This window comes from Rhagoletis pomonella, unplaced genomic scaffold (assembly GCF_013731165.1).
Source record: "Rhagoletis pomonella isolate Grant_MI unplaced genomic scaffold, Rhpom_1.0 Rhpom_scaffold_00004, whole genome shotgun sequence".
In the NCBI taxonomy this organism is placed as follows: Eukaryota; Metazoa; Arthropoda; class Insecta; order Diptera; family Tephritidae; genus Rhagoletis; species Rhagoletis pomonella.
Genome location: NW_023458558.1, coordinates 56,419,582 through 56,439,852, shown reverse-complemented (window position 1 = coordinate 56,439,852; position 20,271 = coordinate 56,419,582). Strand labels below are relative to the sequence as shown.

At 34.8% G+C, this 20,271-nt stretch overlaps 1 protein-coding gene across 2 annotated transcripts in view; it reads left to right on the top strand.

Moving 5' to 3' along the window:
• Nucleotides 1–20,271, top strand: part of LOC118737836 (acetylcholinesterase) — a 325,799-nt gene that overhangs the window by 284,269 nt on the left and 21,259 nt on the right. For both annotated transcript variants that reach the window (XM_036468619.1, XM_036468618.1), the window contains 2 exons: nt 849–1,012; nt 10,296–10,459. In XM_036468619.1, the coding sequence (XP_036324512.1) occupies nt 849–1,012; nt 10,296–10,459 (328 nt within the window). The remainder of the gene's footprint in view (nt 1–848; nt 1,013–10,295; nt 10,460–20,271) is intronic.

The window sequence follows — 20,271 nt, the reverse complement described above, 5'->3', positions numbered from 1 at the left end:
TAAGTCATTCTGCTTTTCAGCTGTCTACCAATAAAGCGACCTTCGTGTAGTTTTGCGAAATTTTTTCTCATTAACGAAAAGCTTTGGAAAGCTATTTTTAGATAGCTTTATCTTGTACCTCATTATAGTTTTATAAGATTGTTTTTATCTAACGTCAACATACTTAAGTCCTGCCATATTGGAGGGAAATATTATTTACATACATAACTCATTCCAATAGCTCAAACATCGCTTTGAGAGTAGATACTACAAATCTATCAGTTGATTTTTGCTGATAGTCTTTAAGGGCAAAAGGCATTTTGAATAACATAACTCCTTCATGTTCAAGTTTTTTTGTTGCCGATGCTTGGCAACCGCTGCGTCTGAGTGGTAAGAGGTCGGTAGGATCTAGGTTCATCTTTGGTCCAATGCATACGAATATAAATTTATTTTCTAACTGCGGTCGCTGCTTGGCAATTCTCCAGTGGTATTTCTGTCATGAGAAAACTTCTAATAAAGCGCTTCGCCATTCGGAGACGGTGTAAAACTGTCGGTCCCTCAATTTGTTTTATAACATTAGAAATACACCACAAATAGGAGCAGAAGCTCGGCCAAACACTTAGCAAATATACCTACATATGTATAAGTGCATTTTTTTCTTTTTGTGGAAGAGCATGCCGAGTCCTTTTAATGTCTAATATGCCCCATACATATGATTGTGTCATCACATTTGGCAATCACTTTTTCAATCCATAAAATTAATGAATTTAAAACATAAAAAGAAAACTATTTTCGATATGTTACTGTATGCATTACGAAAACGTTACATAAATAACTTTTTAACTTTTTTTTTATTAATATCCTTTCAGCGCACCAGCACCTCTGTGTGGGGTGAATGGATGGGTGTACTGCACGGCGATGAAATCGAGTACTTCTTTGGTCAGCCATTGAATACGTCGCTACAGTATCGACCAGTCGAACGGGAGTTGGGCAAGCGGATGCTGAATGCGGTTATTGAATTTGCAAAAACTGGGTAAGTGCCACTATGAATATTTATGAACTCTCCAACGTTTCAATAATACAGTGATTCAGAACTGTAGCCTAGTATACGAGCATATTTGCTCATGCATTGTGAGCTTTAATATGCAATGCTGAGCAATAAAACATTAAGAGTGGCCAACACTCGAAATAGTATTTGCCAACACCAGCGCATTTCAAGTGCAATTTTAATCGCAACAGTTTTCGACCATAAACCTTTCAAGTAGAACGGAAGCAGATGGTACATATTTATGTAAATAAGTGTGTTTATACTTTTATGTATTTAGATACGTTTGCTTCCGATGAGTTGCTTATACGACTCGGTGCACAAAACGTCCTTTAGCTTTATCGATGTATGTAAGTGAGAGTGTTTTCTTTATTTAATCTTTTTTTGCTCATCAGGCAAATAGGTTAATGGAAATCTGAATGTGAAGGCTGTGACTAATATAAATAGTTAGATTGTCAAGGGGATTGCTTAGACTATAAGGTTTGGTCCTTTGTAATACCACTGCGAACAGTTACTGCTAAGTTAAAGCGATAATCGTTGCTTGCCGAGAACGAAGTTTCGCAGGCCGAAGATGCTACTCCCAGAGGGCTCCGGACAAGTCTGAGAGTACGAACCTAAGAATCTAAGCCGCAATCTAGCAACATCTGGGCAATCTAAGAGAAGGCGCTGATATGATTCCATGCAGCTGCGACAGAAGGGATCTGGTGTGATATTTAATCTCATCGCATCAACACCCAAAGGAGGGTGGCCGGCCAGCGCACCCACTGGAATCGAAAGATCCGACATGGTGAGCCTAAGGAGATTCGTAGACCCTTCCCGGTTCACTCTCGGACAGAATGACCAACAGTAGCGCAAGCCTTTTTTCCTCCAAATATTGGATGAGTTGACCTAAGGTCCCTATGTCCAAGAACAGTCCACAATTAGTATTTTCTTGGCGATACTACCTAGAGGCTGCCGCCTCTGGTCAGTTCATAAAGCCACGCAGTTTCCTTCGATATGACTATGGCCTGGCATACATGCAAGTATGATAAACTAGTATTCTGATGCAACCGAAAGTGAATTAAGGCATTTCCAACAAGCTTCGAGCATACTGTCAGTGAGTCCAAGGCTCTGATTGTTGTCTAGCTGTCTGAGTAGATGTTAACCTCCCTTACCGCTATCGCGCGCAACAGCAGCCAATCGACTGCTTCTTTAATGGCAACAACATTCACCTGGAAAATACTAAAATGGTCTGTAAGCCTTAATTTAAGGTTGATGAAGAGCTGACCCTTTCGTCAAGCTTGGACACGTCCGTGTAAAAGTACACCGCTGCATCCTTCCAACCACTATTCTTGCGCACTAATCTCTTACTGTGATGTGCGTGGAGAAAAATCTAGCCGGTGCCAAGTTAGTCACGTAGTAGTCTGTATTATAAGGGATGAACTCGAAGCCACCGAGAATACTAAAGTGTCCAGAATTCGAGCCAGTCAGGCAGCCAGTGCTTAAAAGTCTGACTTTCGCCCTTGCTGCATCTGATTTAACTGTGATATCAACAGACGCTATCTTAACCACGTCGCTAAAGGGCAAGGTCCCCAACAGATGAGGACTCCATAAAGAATAGTGGGCTTATCTAAGATTTCAAATAGCCAGAAACAACCTTGGAAGAAAAGAGCCTTCTCTTACTTATAGAACCCCTGAAGCCTTCCTCGATATTTGGCTTTCATGACAGATTTCTATCAAGAATCAAGCCCAAGTAAAACCCGCAAGGCGAATGTCCCCGAACGAGAAGGAGTGGCGTGGAGCACTTTATACTTCCTAGTGAATAAAAAGAGTTCCATTTTAATAGCATTTATAGCAAGCCCGTAAGCTCAAGTATCCTTGTGTTAAGGCTTGGAAAAATTTGCCGCTCTCGCCAACTCCTCTAGTAGGTCGTTAACGCACTCACCGCGAGCACGCGTATCGATCTTGAGGATTCATAGCATCCTCCCATGCCTTCGCAGAAGGCACGCCAGGAAACCCTCTTAGCATTCTAGACTTTGGACTTGAAAATTCCCAGCCCTATTTTGTAGAGATCCACCTTAGAGAGTAACTGAGTCCTGTGGGCTGTAATAAACAGTCATCTGATTGACAACCTCAGGTCAGAGAGCTTCGGTGTCCAACAGAGAGCGCCGTTGTTAGCAGTGGAGGAGACCTCCACTAGTTCATATATCGAGGTTTGGTACACACAAGAGTTCTCTTCAGGTGGCGGTAGGAGGGCAGATTGAAAATTCCTGCACTAGCCCTCCCGGCTTATTTCCATCAGGTTTCTGAAGGGGGTCCTAATTGGGCTAGCTTACAAAACACGAGCGTGTAGTCGTCTCACTTCAGCTTTCTATCCAGAATCTTAGCTTAAAGTTTAAATTTATTTGCGAAGCATCTGTTGGCATTAGCTGAAGCTATCCTTCACAATTGGTGTAATTTTTAGTTAAGCCACAAAATGCGTCAACTTTGTGACATATACAACCCCAGTTTTGCATTTTTGACCGTCTGCAGACGGCATTGCCGGTTCTTAGGTCAACATTGTGTAAGAGAAAGCTGAAAATATGTGTAAGTATATCGGCGAGCCCGTCTCCAGACGGTCTTGGTTTTTCTCCCCTGTAGGAAAAAGTTACTGTCACAGATCGAAATGGACATCTACATCATTGGCCTACTAGAGGGTTAAGCATTTTTCTTTGGTGTCAAATCTTTCTTATTAAATATTAACAGGAAATAGTAAAAGTAAGCTCACGAATTTCGATACGATACCATATCGATATTTTTTCCATTCGATACCGATACATTTTACTCGATAGTTTGCAAACGATATTTATTGGAATCGAGTACGAGAACCATTGTATCGTATCGAATCGTAAATGTACATTTCAAAGTTAATGTAGTTAAAACAAAGTAATGTACATTATATTAAAAATAATTGTCTTTTATCAAATTCTTTTTGATGTGCTTAAGGAAAAGTACATACGGGCATTTCAAATCTGGAGGGGCGTGTTGAAATGATGAAAAAATAAAATGAAAACGTCAGAATTTAAAAACTCCGGAAAGTGGGCAAGCCTATTTGTATAAAATTTTTTGTAGTAATATCTGAAATATTTAAGGTTAATTTTCCAAGTTCCAAAATGTAAACATTTTTCCTGCTTTTTTTGTCAGCCGCAGTTTTTGACGTGACGTTACTTTACTAACATATCCAATGAAACTGGATTTGTTAATATTGTTACTAAATTAATTTTTGACTCAAATAAAATATGCATTTTATGTCGAATATGTTTTTTAATTAGACTTCATTTCCATTTCTTGAAAATCTATGTCGTACCATGACCTTCCCCTGGAAGCGCCCATATGTCTGTACTTTTGAACGTATGTATATGTAAAGCAATATGGATATATTTTTTTGGCTTAAAAAAGCACAAATGTAGTCTATCTTAGGTTGGCATGTGGCGGGATTTCAACTAGCGCCTTCGGTAATGTCAATTAACACACTTAACTCTTCATAAGCACACACTTACGTATTAAAGTGCAAAAGTTATCATTCTTTAAGCTTAGTATCCAGCTCTCAAGAAATGCAAAAAATCCATATAAAGTGATGCACAAGAAATTGCAAAGAAATTTTATTGTGAAAAATTTCCTTAATGCAGCACGCAGTTCTTAAAAAATTAGCAACGCTTTCTAAAAAGAGCACAAGGCAGCCCATGTTTGTAACAGAAATATATGGCCGTTCCATTATTTCTTGAGGAAAGAGTGAGGCAACAGGCTGTAAAATATCAGATGTAAAATACAAATTCCTTGGACACACACACACACGAAATAATGGCATTTTTTTCTTGATCATTTTCTTGAGAGATGCATAGTGGCCATTATTAGAAAATGAGACGAATATTCAGAATTAATTTTCGAGTCCCTTTATTCCGATATTAATGGGTACCCGATAATTTTAAAGCGATATTTCAAATGAGTACTATATCGATACTTTCCGTTCGATAACGGGCCTCTAAGTAAAAGCGCTCCAAAAACTGCACAAATATAGAAAAAACCCTGGTTAAAAGAAACGTATCTAACAAAATCATGTGAGTATAAGAACGGGTGTATTGTGGAACATTTCTTTACGAAAAATATGAATGGCATTTGTAATGTAGCCAGTGGCAGTGGCAGTTACAGTTTTTAAAATCACCTATTTTTGCTAATATTGGCAGTCACTGCCGCAGCAGACGTAATACGGCGTTGTCAGTGACTCCTTTTTTTGACATTCCTTTTTGTTTGTTTACATTGTTGTTGTTGACTTTTAGGCTTCAGTGACATCAACCGAAGTTGGCTACGTTTCATTTATGTCAAATTCAACATGCGAAGTTTGCTGCGATGAAGGCAGTGGCAGTGAATTTAGAATTTGGCCTAAACTGAGTAGTAGACACTTTCTAAAAAACAGCTGATTTCGAAAAACTGCCGCTGCCGCTGCCACTGCGTTATTGTATTTTGGGCTTTATGTTGCAAGAATGTTAAAAATATTTACCATAGGTAAACAAGAAAGACTATTAGCTTTATCTTTTCTCAAAATAATGTTGCATTCATTCTGCTCTGCGCCTGGGCTGTCAAGCTCTCGTGTTCTTTTCTGAGTATCTTCACAAGCATATTGCCTGCTCTTTGTTTCAAATGTTGCACTGTGATAATGTTGCTTACTTCTAAAATTATTTATGTACATACATATGTACTTATGGTAAGTTGCATGCAACAGCAACTGCGAATGGGTTAAAGCAAAGCTTCGCTTCTTTCCATAATTGGTTTGTGTCCGAAGTAACCGGCATTGAAAGCAAAGTTCGCGCAGAGAAATGCTAAGAAATGAGAAGGCGCATTATGGCAAAGAGCTTTTCGTAAGTGATATACTGCACTCGCCTGGTAGCCACCACGCTTTACGGAAATACACCATACTACATTGGCTGGTATCCAGTGTGCGGATTTCTTTTTTTTTAGTGGTAGATACGCCTTGAAAATTGTGGTAGATTCCAAAACAACGCACAGAAGATTCTATGTGTAATTCCAAGAGAATTTGCCGAAGTAACCGTGGGTCCAAAATCGATTTGGGGTTTGGCAAATTGTCAAAATAGGTTTCTTAGCATTTTGGGATAGTGTCGTAAAGTAGTGCTTTAATTTTGTATAAAAATATGCTACAAAGCGCTTTTTGGCACGAGGAGTTCATTTCTGCACTTATCCTTTTCTCAAATTTTCCACCGAAGGACCCAACAATGAAAATTTTGACATTTCGAAACCTTTTTCGCAATTTGGCAAACTCAAAGTTGAATTTAGACCCGTACATACGAGAAAGGCGCTTTGAACGAAATATTTGTAGTTTGCCTAAAATTGGGAAACGACTCTAACTACTCAGAGAGGCGGGTGTCATCTTTGTCCCATCCGCCACATTTGAAAAGGTTAATTTTCTGTGTAAATTATATAATTAAGTTTTATACATTATTAGTTTCGTAATAATCAGATTACTATCTGAATTCAAGTGTTAAGATTTTGAGACTTATCCAATAAGTGGTTAAAGAGAAATGGCTTAAATTTTGTGCAAAAACGAGTTAAAATGTCCCACCCGTCACGGTGGAATGCCCCGTTTTCATAAATCGTTCCATTGAGTGTACTCCCGTCTAAAGCTACTGATTTCGCAGCTGAATTACACCAATTCACTGATCCTAGCACCTAACAAATTTGGCACGTGTTGAAAAGAAACAGGATTAAATTAGAAAATGGAATGCGAAAATTAGAGCCAACGTCGTATTCACAATTGTCTAATTCACGATATCACACAAAATCAACAGAATATTAAGGATGGCAAATTCAACCACATTGTAACGGGTGATTTTTTTGAGGTTAGGATTTTCATGCATTAGTATTTGACAGATCACGTGGGATTTCAGACATGGTGTCAAAGAGAAAGATGCTCAGTATGCTTTGACATTTCATCATGAATAGACTTACTAACGAGCAACGCTTGCAAATCATTGAATTTTATTACCTAGAAAAGTTGGCAGAAAATCCGCTTTTTTATCGACAAATTTTGTTCAGCGATGAGGCTCATTTCTGGTTGAATGGCTTCGTAAATAAGCAAAATTGCCGCATTTGGAGTGAAGAGCAACCAGAAGCCGTTCAAGAACTGCCCATGCATCCCGAAAAATGCACTGTTTGGTGTGGTTTGTACGCTGGTGGAATCATTGGACCGTATTTTTTCAAAGATGCTGTTGGACGCAACGTTACGGTGAATGGCGATCGCTATCGTTCGATGCTAACAAACTTTTTGTTGCCAAAAATGGAAGAACTGAACTTGGTTGACATGTGGTTTCAACAAGATGGCGCTACATGCCACACAGCTCGCGATTCTATGGCCATTTTGAGGGAAAACTTCGGAGAACAATTCATCTCAAGAAATGGACCGGTAAGTTGGCCACCAAGATCATGCGATTTGACGCCTTTAGACTATTTTTTGTGGGGCTACGTCAAGTCTAAAGTCTACAGAAATAAGCCAGCAACTATTCCAGCTTTGGAAGACAACATTTCCGAAGAAATTCGGGCTATTCCGGCCGAAATGCTCGAAAAAGTTGCCCAAAATTGGACTTTCCGAATGGACCACCTAAGACGCAGCCGCGGTCAACATTTAAATGAAATTATCTTCAAAAAGTAAATGTCATGGACCAATCTAACGTTTCAAATAAAGAACCGATGAGATTTTGCAAATTTTATGCGTTTTTTTTAAAAAAAAAGGTATCAAGCTCTTAAAAAATCACCCGTTATAATGAGCAAAATTGTAAAATGTGGTAGAAACGCAATTTAGCTAATAAAGTAGTAGGTCTACCACAAAAGTGGAATAAAGAGTCCGCACACTGCAGGTATCACGATTTTCAATGAAATCCACCTTTTTAACAAGCTCTTAGGTTTATATGAGTCAATCTTACAACCTTTTTATAGCATTAAAGGGTGCCATAAAAGCTTCTGTTAACTACGTTCATATAACAGAAAAGAGCTTTCGAACGACACGCTATAATCAGTGTATGTAGTAGATAAGTTGAGACTAACATTATCTTTTATAACAGAACACACACACATAACTACGTACATACAAATGTTCCCAACAGGAACAGAAGAGCTCCATTAGTGCTATTGGAGCTTTCCATATTCAGCAGTAAGCCCTCCCTTCCTAATTTAAAAACCAGTGTTGCCAGAGAAATCCGTTCGTAGCTAAAACGGTCGAAAACAAGAGCTAAATAATACTAATAGCTGCTAAAATGAAGAGCTACATGTTTTTTTTTTTAAGTGGAGCATTTATTGACGTAAAGTTGTTTTTACATTTTCCAATTCATTGCTACGGCACTTATATGTATGCATACACTTATATAAACCAGACAATGAACTATAAATACTTTAGATAGAAACTATAAAAACTGCAATTTCAGATATTTGAATTGATCATAAAAACTCGGGTTACGTAAAATTTTTTCCAAAAATTTTTTTTTGGAAAGTTTTATTTCCAAATTCCGCATTTTCAGAAAAAGAGTTTTCTTCTAATTATTTTTTTAATTCTTTAACCTAGATTCAGGGGTTTGTGGTGGAGCCTGTATTTTCAGGTATATACAAATGTATATTTCCCCACTGCATTTCGAAACTTGTAATTTTGTCAACGCTAACGTTTTGGCTTTCCTTTTCTACCGTGGCCGCCTGAGAGATAATACACCGTGTGACCTTATCGGAACTCGAATCACTGTCCGTTATATTTTGTGTACTTCCGCGAACGTGGTATAAACTAATCGACTTACATACTTGCCAATTTTCCATTTGCTGACGCGCCATTTGTATTAGCAATGTAACTTTTCTAAATATTAATCGAAATAGAATAACATGAAGGAATCGAAAATAGCCTGAGATCACCAAAGTCAAACAAATTTTAGTCAACACTCGCAAAATGAAATTACAGATCTTTAATTTGTATATATTACCAAATATAACTAAAACTTACTGGAGCTAAAAAAAGTGCTAGACAATTTTGAAAAGGCCTAAAAAAGAGCTAAGAGCTAACGCCCGGAGCTAAATAGAAAAATTAAGAGCTAAATCTAGCTCCAAAAGTACCAAAATGGCAACACTTTTTTTACTTTTTTTTACAAACGTAATAAGCTCCGTAATATCTTAAGAAATAAAAATGTGTCTAAGTAAATAAACGACTAAAATGATTTTAGGGGATTCAACGATAAATATAATTAATTAGCTGACCACAAGGATATTTCTCCCTTGATAGCCAATTCCTCAGATAGCGAACAATATCATGCTGCGTCTGAAGAAATCTTGTTTTAATTTTTTCGTAAATATTTGCTTTTTTTCTCCTAAATACATACATTAATTTCATAAAATCACCTAGCGCGGAATTGAAAAAAGCAAACAAATAATTTTGGCCGCATGAAAAGTTAAAATACCCCTATGTGGGAGGGAGGAAAAACTACATACATACACTGCCGGAACAAAATATTTTCACAGCAAATTCTTCACAATATATGCAACAGTTTTCATTCTAATATTTTTTCGCTAATTTCGTGTAAAAATATGGTTCATTCTACAACAAAAAGCATAAAAATATAATTTCTAATCTTTGTGCAAAGCTTGCGAAAATTCAGCAAATTTTCATGAAAATTTTCAACTTAGAATTTTTTAGAATTTTTTTGAGTATGCAGATTTGTAGCCCAATCAATTTTATAATAATGAAATGCAAGTTTTAAGTAGCTAGGAATTACCGCTTTTACATATGTATATGGAAAAAATGCACAAGACCTTCAACAAAAAAATTCTCAAAAATCAACGCGAATTTTGACTAACTCCAAACTTGCATTTATTTTACTAGAATTTAATGGGCTGCAAAACTGCATACTCAAATACTCTAAAAAATCTGATTAAAAAGTTGAAAATTTTGATGAAAATTTGCTGAATTTTCGAGAGTTTTGCACAAAGTTTAGGAATTAAATTTTTATGTTTTTTGTTGTTAAATGAAGCATATTTTTATACAGAATTGGCGGAAAAATATTAGAATAAAAATTGATGCATATATTGTGAAAAATTTGCTGTGCCAATACTGTGTTCCGGCAGTGTAGTTTAAAAATGTGAATACAGTTTGGTTCATACATATGTATGTATGTATGTATGTATGTAAATAGTATGAGCAATAATTTTTAAGTATGTTCGAAATTTAATATTTCATTATTTACATTGCATTTTCAATTGTTCTCATTTATAGTAATCCTGCTGCAGATGGTGAAGAATGGCCAAATTTTACAAAGAAAGATCCCGTCTATTATGTTTTTTCAACTGATGAAAAAGAAGAAAAACTGCAACGTGGGCCACTGGAAGGACGTTGCGCATTCTGGAATGAATATTTGCGTGAAGTCAGAAAATGGGGAAGTAAGTAAAATTATTTGTATACATATTTGTATAAACAATTGTTGAGATTTGAGCTTATCCTTCGGTAGAAAAATATTTTGCTGGCTTCTTAGTTTGATATGCTTGTGCGTAATTTAATAATTTACCAGTGGATTATGCTCTTTCATTTAACGATGTATTAATGTAGATATTTTTAGTTGGCCAGACCAATTATGTACATATATGCAAATACATATTTATGTATGCTTGAATTCTAACATACGCGGAATGAAATACGAACAAATTTTAAGAGGAAAACCAAATCCATTTACTTACTATAAAATGCAGCTGCAAAGGGGCGATTGTCTTGGACAAAGTGGCTCGCTATGCAAATGTGCATCTCTAAAAATTCGCCTATGGTTTGTGCGCTCAACAACGTAAAGAAAAGGTATACAAGTAGAAAATGCCTGTATTGCGTGGCATTGATTTCAGACAGAGAGGCTTCACATTTTTACAGAAATACAAAACGAATACTTAAAGATGGGGAACCGTGTTTCAAGGTGTGAGTAGTTGGTTGCTGTTAATCAGAATAAGTTGAAGAAAAAAAAAGTTTTTTTTACATTTATCGCTCTTTACGCTTACATATGTACATGCATACATACAAAGGTATATACATATCTTCGTACTCCGAACATATGTAAGATATCTTACAAAGATCAAAGGCAATCATCGGTCATTAATAATACTTCTTACCCACCACCGTAGTTTCGGTGACAAATAAACACTGAATATTGAAAAGAGTGCACACATTATAGAAATTAGAAAAAAAAAACATACTATTAATAAATGAACAGACATTGTGACGCAGCGTTAACATAGCCAATGGCCACATAAAAGTTTTGGTACCAAAATTTGCATTTCTAATGAGGAGAAGTAACATAAATAGAAGGCGTTAAAATCCCCAATTATACATACAAAAGTGAAAAAAAAATTAAAACGCAATTTCTACAATCTTTCTATGAATATCGATTAGTTTCTAACTCAGATCGCTAAGAAATATGTACCTACATTAGGCAGGGTCACGTAAAAATTTTATAATAACTTTTAAATTTTGAAAGCTTAGATCTTTCAAGAGGTTTTTGGCGTCATTAAAATCTCAGCCATTTTTCTCTTATAACTTGTTTTTTACACAATTTTAAAGTGAAAGGTATCGTTGAGAAGTAGCTCTGTATATAAAAAAAAAACTATATAATCTAATAGCTCATTTCCACCAAGCCCTAACGGCAATTTACGCCTATTGGAAAAAGGATACTACAACTGTATTATTGAGCATAAGCAAACGAAAGTAAAAAACTAAAAGTAAGATATAAACCTTGTCGATCGATCTATGTAAAAAATATTGGACCTGAGCTCTTGACTGCAGTTAAGCTTTTTGCGGAAATGCGATATTAATTGCTACCCCACTAAATTTAATTTTAGTTTACAGTAATCTAAAAATTCTAAGAATTTAGTAGATGAAAAATTTATTTCTTGATATGTTAATAGATTTAGTCCAACAATAAACACCAGTTTCACCAATCTATTTTGAAAATTTTCAGACAGTTAAAAATTTAAAATGGTAAATTTTCGGAGCAAAATTGTGTCCTTTTAAATTTTAACAGGCTGATAGACATAAAATTGATTGGTGCAACCGGGCATTAGAGATCAAAAATACTATTTCAGTGATAAACCACTTCTTCAAATTTAGTCATAAAAGTTAGGGGAAAAACTTGCTCAGGTTGGAAGTTTTTATTATGCTAGAATAACTTAATTTAGTAAAATATTAGATGAAAAAATAGGTCATAAACTTTATTATTCCAACGTTCGCTGATCTATGATTTGAGCACCAAGTGTCTTTGTTATACCTAAACAAAGAGGAATACGATATTGACGGTGAAAAAAAACACTCATCGTAGGCAATAAATTTAAAATTTGTTTTCGATTTGCATATTAGGTATGAGATTCGTATAATAGAAACAATTAAATGCAGCAAATTAGCGGCATCAACCACAAAATGTTAATTGTGGCATACTTATCCACGCACATCTTCATATACATACATAAACATACGTATGCATATTCGTAAATCTTTCCTATCAAATAGATCTTTAGTGACTCATTGCAGCATTTAATCAGACATCGAAGATTTCAACTACATTGCTCGGAGGCATTCGAGAAAGTTCACATAAGAAAAACGAGAACAATCGATCAATCTTCACATAACCTTTATACATAACTATATATACATTTGCACTAAGTGATGACTAATACTTTCTGTATGTGTTTTACACAAGTCAATATTTTCGATGAAGCAGCAATATTTACACTCTGTTACAAAATCAAAACAAAATGCAACTTGGCTGGCTTAAGTCATGTCCGTCTGTTTGTACGCAAAATAGTCCCTCAGTTTTCCAGATATCCTGAAATTTGGTAATGTAATAAACATTTGTCGAAACCGACAACAATACATACATATGTATGTATGTATGGAAGCAATACAACTGTTCGGAAATGTGATTTAGCATTATAGCTCCTCTGACTATAGCGGCTGTTCACTAATCATGAATAGGCAGTTTACAGCGAAGATCGAGTCACTCTAACATTTAGCTGCCATAGAAGTGATTGGTTTGGAACCATTTTTTGTGTGGTATCTTCTTCATTTAGACATACAAGGCTAACTGAGAAAATCGCCAAGATCGGAGCTCTATGCTATATACGTCATGGCACTGATTATTCAGATATGAGTTTTGTGGTATAACTCATCCATTGAGGTAGTCAAGTTTTTAGATAAATTTAACTCATCCATTGAGGTAGTCAAGTTTTTAGATAAATTTAGATAACTCTGCGTTTCCAAAACTGCCAATAATTTCGTTAATGCGAAAATTTACTCGATTTGATAGTTTTATAAATTTCCATGTCTATCCACAAATTTCGATAATTCTTTACACTCTGGTAACCCGATAAATCGATAAACAATAATAACTAGAGAAATTCCTGTAAATCTAGAAGTTTTGATAGCCCAATATACCTTTATATTTCCAAAAAATTCCATAAACAAAACTGACAAATTTAGATAAATCGATAATTGTAAAAAACTCGATACATCACGACAACTCGATAAATTGCATTAACTCGATAAACTTCGATTACTTTATAAATATTTGTCACTCAATAAATATTGATTTTTCAATAAATATCATATAAAATTAAATTTCACTATATTGATAAAATTTTGGTAATCCGATAATTTTTTATAACTCGGTACATTTCGATATCTAAGTTTCTTTGACTCGATAAATTTCGGCAACTCAATAAAGAACCATGCTACAATTTGCATGTTGCCATTTTGCAATGGGGGCTCTCGTACTCTTGCAAATTTGGAATAGCATTTTTGCATTCGATACAATCCGTGCTACGTACAAGACATCGAGAATAACCCTAGTGTGTACGTTTCAGATTTCCTCCGCAATTTTTTCATTATTACAGCGTATTTAGCAAAAGGCATTATTTATTTAAACATGACAAATATTCTTTTATCGAAAGCTGTATTAAATTTTGAATAAAAACAAATATATATATATTTTTCTTATTTGATATTACAACCATTTGTCGACTTGGGCAGAGACGATAAAATTTCTCCATTGCCGCCCTCCTTTGCGACGGTACTGCAGTTGTTCATACCGAGTGAAAACAAGTATGTACTTCTGCGCTCGGTCCCATAGAGATCTGCTTTTCATTTTCCTGCCTAACACCTTTCGGAAAGAATAATCCGGTTAGTCACTGAACCTGATCTGCAAACGCGACTTAATATTTACTGTTGAACAATGCCATTTATTGTCTAAATGAAAACCGCAAATATACAACGATTTGTGCTAATAGTGCGATTCATGTTTTTTAATTAGTATATGGTCACTTTAGAAGCAAGAAAGCATTCAAATTTATATCATCCATTTGCATGATTTATTAGTCTATGAAGGAAAATAAAAACTTTATATTTTCGCATGAATCGTGGATATTTCCAAGAATTAGTCGTTATGTGAGTTTGTTGGAAGAAAAAATTCAAAGTTAGAAAAAATAGTTGACCATATTTCTTCTTAATTTGAGGATGTATTAAAAACAATTGTGTGACGTGCAATAATCATTATTGAATAATATCAACAGTGTTGCCATTTTCGCCGTTTTCCGGCTAGATTTAGCCGGTTGTGATAGCAAACAAACGGAGAAATTTCGCTTTTGCCGGAAGCCCATTTTTTAGCCGTTTTGTAAAAAATATCCGTTTTTAGCCGATTTTGCTATTTACCTTGTTTTCCTAAAATTCAAGTTAATATGTTTTCATTTTTGACTAAGCGATCCAAAATCTGTTAGAAATGGCTACTAGCCTTATTTTTTATTTTAATTTTTTAATTTTTTTCATTTAAAAAACGAATATATTTTTTCTAAAGAAGGCCGTAACGGGGATTTTTTCATAGAATGTTGGTTATGAATGGACAAAATTTAAGTGTGAAGTTTTATTCGCAAGCTTAGAAAATAACAAATTGTTTCACAGTTTGCTCGACACGCGTTTGCTATTGGATATAGTGCCAAGAATAAATGTTACAGGTATTGTCTTCCCAGATTGCGCATATTCAATTCTGCCTTAATTACAAATAGTCATGACTATCGATAGTGGGCGATATTTTTTTAAACTATCGATTTTCTATCGATAGTCGCTTATTTTGAAAAAGATAAAATATCTAATTGGGGCATATTTATAGTCAAAATTAAGTTGGTACTTAAATTTGTTTATGTCAAAAAGCTACAACTAACTTCAAGTACCAACTGTATTTTTACTAGGAATACGTCCCATTGCATTAAATATAGTTTTTAAAAGACTATAAGGACCTACCTTAATAATGGAAGTATAATATAAAAAACTAAATATATTTACATATTCTGCTTTCTAAAGCCAGTTGTTTCTATTTAAGAAGCATAGCATGTTAACATTTTTAAGTTAACAGCATCTTAACAAGTTAAGTTAAGTTTTAAAGCTGCTATACGTACAGCTACTTATGACGTCGGGCCAACATAGTTGTCATATATTCTTTTATATAAAAGTATTGACGCTTTATAAAATGCACATTCACAATTTTTGTGTCTTAAATTTGGAAAACTATCGATAGTGAAATACTCGATAGTTTTGATCGATAGTTTGCCACCACTACTTTATACAATTCTTTCTCTTTAAAGATATTCAATATGCTAATTCAGTTTGTAAATTATTTGCTCGCCACTTTTTATCCAAAAGCCGTCCAGCCGAAGCAACAAAAATTTTCACTCGCTCGCAGACTTTCACATTTATAATTACAATCTACATACCATTGCCTTAGTAGGATGAAAATACATAATATAAAATTGTATATCATGAAATTTGGCCAACTAATTAATATCACATTAAAGACCTGATTCAAAAAGGAGAAAGAGTTCAGATATTATAAATTTTTATGAACCTGTACGTACAACGGTCATAGCATTCAAGTCTTACGTAAATGCCTAAGGCATATTAGGTGTAAAAAAACAAATACGTACGCATAAATTTGCATACATACATTTTCATAGCCGCAACAAGTTACAACCGAATGCCGCAGTTGTAGGCAAAAGGATAAAATATAAAAAGCAAAGAAGTCTGACAAAAAAGGCAGTTAATGTAAATCGATATCAACGATTTAGTATATACATCCGCACCACCCGCGGTCGCGCTTCAACTTTTATTTATAACAAATTTTACGATCAGAATTATTAATGATAACCCAATAGTGGCCCGAGTAGAAAAATCAACCAAAAGCTGGTGAACTAAAAACAAAATTCAACATCAAATTAAACCAGTGAAATTTGCATAAATTTAATAGTGACTATACTACTTTTTGTTTAAATAAATTTATTTCAACACGTTTTATAACGTCTTTAGTGGACCTCGAAATAGGGGAGGTTCTGTATTCGTTTGTGCGTTTGAATAATAAGTTTAGGCACAACTTTCACATTTGATTATCTGAACTTACTTTTTTCCATATATCCACATGATGATTGCTGTAAACGAAGCAAAGATTTCGAAAAGTTCCTCAAACCTGATACCTGGATTAAATATCATCATTTATATGAAATTCAAATAGACTTACGTATATTTATATGGCGGTGTGTTTGTCTAAGAACGGTGTGAAATCTATCAAGTCGGACTATGAATTAAAGATCTGAAGATTTTGCAACTGTTTGCGATTGGCAAAGGAAGCAACTACATAAGTCCGACTGGGGCCTCGCGAACGAGCAGACAGTTGGGCGCTTTAGTATAGCCAACCGCTGCACAGTGGTCGGTCTTGTATGGAGTCAGCGGCAAAATTTTTACTTTGCCTTTTTTTATTTTTGGCCTATGGAATAGATCACTGTGCGCTAAGACAAAGCGACAACTTACTCAAAACTACCCAGCAAGAAAAGCCAAACCCAAAACGCCGTTCGTGGCTATTGCTTTGTTAAGAGAATTCGGAAAAATGTGGCAAGAATATTTTTGCAACAACACAACATAACTACGATATGTGATAGTCCAGGCTTTCACAAAGTGGGTGCCGCGAGCTTATGCCGGGGGTGCCGCTAGTGGCTAGAGTATACATGGCGGCTAGAAAATCAAAAAATCAAACTCCATACACAACACAAATGGCTTGCAGCAAAGGGATATTACGCTTGGTGTGTCAAACCGCTTGTGTGGTGTAGTTCCCCAGTATGTTTTATCAACAAAAAATTGAATCAGAAAAATAGCTGAAAACGTACCCTTTTCACAACCAGTTTCGGTACTTTTGTACACCTAATCCGCGTTTCGTCCACTTTTCTTCCCGTTTTTGAATTAATTTTCGGATTTTTTGCTGGTTGCGCTGTTCTCGTAACAAGCGCCACTAGATTTAAAACCCGTATTGGATGACGCTGCGAAGACAAAAGAGGCCTGCGAAATTAAAATACATCTTTGGGTTTTTCTAGCATGTCGATATTTTTTTTTTATTGGTGACATGTATATTTCAGAATTTCTAGCATTTTGCACGAAAACCACATAAATAAAGTAAATAAAAAAACGAGCTATGTAACTTCGAAGTTAACGCTAAAAAAATTTATGACAGCTGGTTTTACCAGCAATTTAATGGAAAATGATTTTTTATTTTCTGTTAATTTCCATATAAAATTCAGAAAATTAAAATAATTTTTCATTTGCATTTCCTTCGTGAAATTGGCTGTAAAAGTTATTTTCTTAGCGTTAACGCGCATTATACAACGTTCAAATTGAGGGGCTAAACATGGTAAATGGGCTTGAACCAGTTAAATGAACAAAACACGTTCATAAACAAGTTAAATCGCATGCAATTGTTGTTGGAAAATTTAACCAGTTAAATCATTTAACTCGTTTGAAAACCAGTTCAACGCAGAGTTGTATCGGAAAGCTTTCTGCTCCGGCCAATCAGAAAGACCCAAAAGCTTTCATTTGGCACGCCAACGTTCAAAAAATTTATATTCTGAAAAATATAAAAAATTAAAAATTATCAAAAAATATCAATATACATATATATATATAGGTTTAGAAAAAAACATTGTCGAATATTTTCCCAACATTGACTATGAGGATGTCTACAGCTGGATAGCAAACCTGTTTTCACCCGACCCGACAAATTAAGCTTTTGAAAACCATCAGGACATCAGCGAAGACAGCACTTTGAATATTAAATACTATGAAGGGAGCCAAGAGAGTTCTGGATGCAAGTGTATGCAGAAAACACTGCTGTTGGCAAGATTGCATTAAAAATACTAGTGACTTTTACTTTTACATTTCTATTTGAGACTGCATTTTCTTCAAATGCCAACATAAACAAGTAATTTTTAAGCAAAAAACAAAACCGATTTCAATTCCCATATAAAAATTTGAGATTATCGTTAATCTCTTCATGATCCGGTTATCAGATTTAAACCAAATTAGAATGGGACCACCTGTGAGGTAACACCTTACCTTTAAAAAAAGAATTATAGTAATCGGTTAACGTGGTCCAAAGTTATGCGGTAACATACATAAAAAAATAATAATAATAAAATATTCCGACGAATTGATAACCTTCTGCGTTTTTGTGAAGTTTTGTGAATAAATACACCAACAAGCTTCCAATAAATTTAAATAAATAATGAAATCATCAAAACAGTTTTTGTCCTCATATTAAAGCTAAGGGACCATAAAGTTTGCATTGTGTTTTCTTGTTTTCGTAGACAATTGAAGAGTAGGGGTGCCGCGAAATTTTTGTAGCACAACAAGGGTGCGCGGTGAAAAAAGTTTGGGAACCCTTGATGTACGCAGCTATGTTACAAGACATACATACATCTTTTCGCCTTTAAGAAGAAGCCAAATGGAAACAATAAAAAGAGTAAAGTAAAATCAAGCCATGATTTTGCATTAATTAAAAAGTTTATTCGCAAAGTTCATCAAGCTTAACTGAGCCAACCATTCGTTAAATAAAACACTGCCTAAGAGAGAGAGAGAGTTGACTCACATCGAAATGATTGTAGCTAACTATGCTGTGATTTAGTAAAACTTCAACTTATCGGATATCATTTTCTTAATCCACTTGAAATTAGAGTAACATTATTATGTATTAATAATGCATATGCATGAGTTTTGCTTTCTTCAATTTCTTCATAGTGCATGCCCGAATTTATGTTAAACTAAATCTTCACAGTTACAGTTAAGCGCGATTCGCATAAGATTTCTTACTTTCAGCTACCGTTTCCGCGGTTCATTAGCCAACGCTCCATATACATAATTTGGTAGCAAAATTAATGAGGGTCTGAAAAACTGCACACCACTCATTTGTTTCAAAACTCTCTTAACTAAAAAAAAAACGAGATTTTTCAGGAGACGCTTTTGAAGTTTTTAATTGGCTCCCTAAATGTAGAAAAAAAGAGATACATATACGCTGAAACTACACAAGACTTTAGCATGAAATTTTTACACCATCTTTTGTATTTTTTTTATAGTAAATACATTGTTTTTTCTTTTTTTATTTTGGATTATGTACGATTTTTCTCTCCTGTGATTCGTTCACAGATTTTTATTGGGGATGAAGGTGTGTTTCGGGCAAAAAAATGAATGTATGCCTAAAAATTCTTTATAAATTTTAAAATTTCAGATAAATGAAATCTTAGCAAAAGTGTAAGCACTAAAATGTTATTATTATTGTTATTATTAAAACACATCACTGGGATGAAAGAAATAAATAAATCCTTTAATTTCGTCTAATATTATCACACAATATTTCATTTGAATAAAATCTGAGTTGTTTGATGTCCGAATTGCTTCACAAACAAGTAATTTTTAGTCAAAAAACAAAACCGACTTCGGTTCCCATATAAATATTTAAGATTATTGTTAATTTCTTCACGATCCAATTATCTAAACAAAATTAGTATGGGACCACCCTTGAGGTACCACCTCTCCGGTGAAAAAAGAATTATCGAAATCGGTTAACGTGGTTCAAAGTTATGCGGTAACATACATTTAAAAAAAAATATTCCGACGAACTGATAACCTTCTCCTTTTTGTGAAGTCGGTTGAAAAGAAACACGATTTCCACGTAGCGATTCATTTTCAATAGTGTCTTGCTGTCAGCTGCATTTATGTAGATAAAAGACAGTTATTATTAAAAATGCAAATTAATTGTTCAAACGAACAATGCTAGAAATAACGCGTGTACTGATTTGTGAATATAAAAACGTGCAAATTATTTTTTTAGAAGCAATGTACGAATATGTATGTACATATG